This window comes from Melitaea cinxia, chromosome 10 (assembly GCF_905220565.1).
Source record: "Melitaea cinxia chromosome 10, ilMelCinx1.1, whole genome shotgun sequence".
Lineage (NCBI taxonomy): Eukaryota > Metazoa > Arthropoda > Insecta > Lepidoptera > Nymphalidae > Melitaea > Melitaea cinxia.
In genome coordinates, this window is record NC_059403.1 from 6,839,304 (window position 1) to 6,844,847 (window position 5,544).

At 29.5% G+C, this 5,544-nt stretch overlaps 1 protein-coding gene across 1 annotated transcript; it reads right to left on the bottom strand.

The window, feature by feature from the left end:
- Positions 1-1,461: 1,461 nt before the first annotated feature.
- LOC123657019 (cytochrome P450 9e2-like) lies at positions 1,462-5,306 on the bottom strand. The gene is made up of 10 exons (XM_045592621.1): positions 5,104-5,306; positions 4,828-4,979; positions 4,612-4,749; positions 4,199-4,398; positions 3,571-3,706; positions 3,129-3,227; positions 2,381-2,602; positions 2,124-2,224; positions 1,883-2,051; positions 1,462-1,775 (listed from the first exon to the last, which is right to left on the bottom strand). Exons 1-10 carry the CDS (start codon positions 5,304-5,306, stop codon positions 1,609-1,611), a joined length of 1,587 nt encoding a protein of 528 aa, XP_045448577.1. The 3' UTR covers positions 1,462-1,608.
- Between the last annotated feature and the right edge of the window lie 238 nt (positions 5,307-5,544).

Sequence of the window (5,544 nt, forward strand, 5' to 3'; positions counted from 1 at the left end):
GTCGTAAAATTAACTTTTATTTACCAGTATAGATAAAATGTATTGAAGAGGACTACGAGAAATCCGGTGTATAAAATGTAAAATATTTTTAAATATTAAAATCCCAACAATATATCATACACAAAATAAATAACTAGATTTTATCAGAGCAATTGATATTTATGATCCCCACAGCTGTTTCGGCAAATGACAGACATCCGTAAGATCGATTCGTATGTAATTTAACAATCAAGTTGTGGTTAAGGTAGAAAAAATAAAGTCTAAAACGGTATGGTACATTTATTTTTAGTTATTTAATAAATATAATAGTTTCAGCAGATTAGACATAATAATAAAATATCACATACAATAACTAAAACCAAACTTTGATTACACACAATTATATTTATATGACAATAATATATCAGTCAGTCAGTCAGTCAGTTCAGCCTATTGCAGTCCACTCCTGGACATAGGCTTCCCCAAGTTTCCACCAGATAATAATAATATATAAATTGTGTTAATTTAAAATATAGTAATATATTTGTAATTTAGTATTAAGTGTATAATTTAAGGCATTTATTAACTTTTTAAATATCGTCTTAAGTTATTTTAGACTCAATGCATTAGTGACAATAATAAATATTTATTGCGAAAAAAATAGAATAGTGAAATGCTTAATAATAAAATTAGTGCCTTATCAGCTGTAATACAGGATAAGATAATTAAAAAAAAACAACATAATTGTCATCAGCTAATAAAGAAAATCTTTTTTTAACTAAGATTCTTACGATAAAATAAAATTAAAGTAGTTTATTTTGTTTTATGCACGTAAACATATACGTGCAAATATACTAACAGACTTTTGTACTTTGTTTAACAAGACATTTAAATAAAGTAACAAGAAAAAAATATTTCTGACTTATTAATTAATAACTGCAGAAAAATAATAAGGCTTCTAGAATTAATATTTCTGTTTACTTTATATTGGCTGTGTGTCATCTTAAACACGACCAGGTTGTTATTATAAACACTCAATAATCGTGACATTTCGTCGGAAATCTGTTCATCGTTATATTAAATTTTCGTCACTTAATAAACAAATTATCTGCCAATCAACAACTTTACAGATATAAGCCGTTATCGTCTCCTCTATATTGAAAAGGTTTTTCCTAACATTTTTAGTTCACATACCTAAAATTTTCAATTTAATTTTTAATGGTGTTCATGTTCAAACATCACTACGACAATTTATTTAGGTATTATTATTATTCCGTCATTACAAAGTCAAAACAAAATATCTTTCCTCACCGACCTTGTATACATAACGATTAAAACAAATTTAAAAGCTGAGGTAATATATAGGTACTCGTAATTATGTAAGATGATGTAATATTTTAAACAATGAATTTTTACGATTAATATTACCAGTAAATTTTATGTTTCATAATTTAGGCCATAAAGGAACAGAAAAACAATATATCAGGTTTAATTATGTCAAACTTTATTCACTTAAAAAATTACGAAAAGAAAAAAATTACAGTCGAAACGTAGCCAATCAAAATTAACCTGGACATTAGACTAAAAATCGTAAGTAATATAACTTTAACTCAACGAATAAACAAAGTCTCAGTTGCGGCTTTTAAATCTCAACCAATGTCCACCCTTAAGCCTTGGGTTGAAGAAATCTGTGTCAAACTCAGTAGCGAATACAGTTTTACTTGACGGAGACACTTCTAAGTGCAGGAGAATTTGATACAGCAGAGCCTTTAGTTCACAAAGAGCAAACCTTGAGCCTGAAAAATAAGTGTTTTAAGAAAATAAATTCTTAAGTCTTAAAATTAAGAAATTTTCATATATATCAATATATCATAGATGATACAATTCCTTAAATATCTCTTACCAATACAATTTCTAGGACCAAACCCAAAAGGCATATAAGCCATTTGGTTAATTTCATGTTTATTGTCGTCAGAGAAACGTTCAGGATCGAATTTTTCAGGATTCGGAAAGTAATTCGGATCACGATGGAAACACCATATAGGCATCCATACAACCTCTCCCTTTCTTATCTGGCAATACAAAAAGAAAACATAAATATTTTGCTAATATTTTTTGGCTTTTTTAGCGGTTTAGATACTTACGATAAAATCTTTTTCCGCCTTACTGTTAGGTTTTCCTAAGTTATAATCCTTAGTACAAATTCTTTCCATTGATAAACCAGGTGGCCATAAACGAATGATTTCTGGGAAATATCAAAAAATGTAAAACATTTTTTAATTTTCACCTAAGACGAAAACTGCTGTTTTTAAAAACTAGCGTTCTTTCCAACTTGATAAAGACAATTAAAAATACTTTTATATTTATGCAAGTCTTTTTTTATATAATTTGTTTCATTTACCTGAAATTACCATATCCAAGTATTTCATGCTTTGTAAAGAACTGAAGTCCACTTTTCCGCCATTTTTCACATTTTGCTCTTTAATTTCTCGTGCCAGTCGCTCCTGGATGTCAGGATGACGAGCCAGCTCAAATAGTGCAAAGGACGCCGCAATTGATACTGACTCAAAGCCAGCAATAAAGAATAAAACAGCTTGTGCAATTAGATCAACGTCAGACCATGCTGATGATAAAGAAAAAAAATGCTTGAGCAATGTTTATGTTAGTCTTATAGTGTTTAGATTTTGCAATAATTAATCTCATTTATATGCTACAACTACACTATACGAGTATTATATACATACATACATACATACATTATCACTGATTAACTTTCTGCTTACAACGGTTATTAAGTAATAATATTCATATTATTACATAATAACATATATGAATATTATACATAATATATAGTGTACGAATATTATGTAATATAATACATGTAAGAGATATCTATTGAGACTATCGATTCGTTGAGCTGTGCAAACATAATCAGGCGAAAGCCTAATCAAAGGAAATTCACGTAAGATTTCAGTAATTTAATATATTGTATTTTATATCAATTTAAATTTTGATTAAAATTTTTTTTATATATAATATATTATGGATTTTTGGCCAAACATAACATTATCCGGCAATACAGTACTTTTCGTTTTTAAAAGTAAAATGCCTAAAAAACTCGCATTTATATAATAATAAGCTATACAAACTTCTAGTAACAGTCTTCTTGCCGATAGACGATTCTTCAACAGTAGCATATCCGACGTTTTCATTTTCAGTACCATCTTTATCATCATGTGATAGATTTCCTGTTAATATGTACATATATTTATTTGTTTATTTATTTGTATGGAAACAAAAAGCATATAACAACGTTTATAAATAGTACATATTTAAAAATTATCAACAAAAGATTTTCCAAAGATTATTTAACATATAATAAAGTACATGGCTTAAATTCGCCTTTCGAAACCGAGTAAAACTTAAATTGAATAACCGAGTTAAGAGAGAGAGAGTGTGATTCAAATAACCTATCATTCGTAAATCCATATTATCCCTTTAAATAATAGAAAAATAGTGAATAGGTTACTTAGAAATATCCACGTATTGACAACTTAAAAGCTTTTAAAAATGAGGATATTCTTAACGTACCCTTCTTAGCCTCCATGAGTAGATGTATAAGATCTGGCCTTGTAATGTTACGAGCTTCTCTATCTTTCATGGTGTTTTGTACAAGATCAATGAAGAAATTTTTAACTTCAGGTGTGAATATTGATTGCTTAAGTATCTAAAAGGGGGAATTTGTAATATAAAATAAAAAAAAATGAAATAATTTTGATAAATGTAAAACTTTAATTAATTAAATAATAAATAATAATAAATATTTACACAATACACACACGGTCGTCTGTTCCTAAAGTAAGCAGCTTAATGTTTGTGTTATAGGTAACAGCCGACTGGTATATAGCTACATATTTTTTTTCGATAAACATACTTATAAATAATACATATATAAATACATAAATAAATATTTATATTACACCCAGACTCGGGGTGGGAATCGAACCCACAACCCTCGGAGCAGAAAGCATGGCCACTACAAACTGCGCCAACGGGCTAGTCAATTATATATTTTAATTTTTTTCTAGATGAAAAAAATATGTAGATACCCGTGTAATAAGCTGATTTTATTAAAATTAAACTTAAAATAAAAAATAGCATGGAGACTGTGAAAAAAAAATGTTTTCTTGTTTGTCTTCTCGTCATCTTATTAACTCACCTTAATAAGGAATGGAAAAGCAGAACTAGCAAAAATGAGTATTATTTGTCGAAGTTTGACGAAAACCGCTGCTTTTCCCATTTCATAAAATTGATTATTTTCATCGGTGTAAGAATCCACTTTGAGACCGAAAGCGCAAGAAGCGATAACATCGTTGGTGTAACGAGATGTAAGGTCCTTGGAGTCAATATCAATGTAACCTGATGACAGAAATACACTAGGTATTACTTAATAAGGTGTTTTAAATTTTTACAATTTACAAATATTTACAAGCAAAATTTAAAAACGAATTATTATAGAGATGAGGAGTCAGTTATTTCAGAAAGTAACACTATATTATGATGCCTAATATAAAATTACAAATATATGGCTTCATTTCTATTTGCAATAAATTTCTCAATGTAAAATTTTACCATCAGAATCTTTGATTTTCTTCTGTAACGCTCGTATCATCTTCTCGCCCACTTCGTCCATGAAGGGCACCATCAACTTTATTTTGGAGCTCGTGAACGCTGGGCTTAAAGTTGAACGCATATCCTTCCATTCCTGACCTATCCAAAACAAAAGTAATTTCGTAATATAGATACGTAGCTCTCAGATAAATTTGACTGGGACTACATTTTATCTACCTTTCAGTGAAAAGAGATTTCTAGCAAAAAGGGGGTCGACTTTTTCATCCGTAAAACCTCGATGGTCAAGGAAATTTTCGAAATCTTTGACAGTGATCTTCTTTATTAGATCTAGATCACGTATCACTATCGTAGGTCGTAAGAATTCATATCTCCCGACGAACCTACAAACAAAATCTCATACTTTATTTATACTACGAACTACTTTGATACCTATTTGTAACTATTATTTTTAATTATTATTTAAATGCGAAAATGTTTTGCCAAATATCATACCTTTCCTCCGAGAAGCTTGTGTAAATGTTATTCAAATTTTCAGCTAAGTGTTCCTTACGAAGCACAATCCTCAGCATATTTCCAAATAAGGGTACCACCTTCATATGCTTCACGCCATATTCACTAAACCTGGAGTACTTCTGACGGAAGAACAAAACAAACACCGCGACGAGCACGGCGCTCCATATTAGAATTATTATCATCTGTAAATAAAAATTAATAACTCATAAGTCTGTAATAAAATAAATATTAAGAGAAAACATCTCACAGAATAAATTGGAACTATGGTTCGTCATGTCGTGTTTTTCACTTCAATATATTTTCATTTTTACCCGACTGCCAAGGAAGGGTTATGTTTTTCGCGCGTATCATCTGCATAACATGCAGTCGGAGACATGCACAAATAGAGAATGATTTGACTTATCCTTCAATTTCATGCCT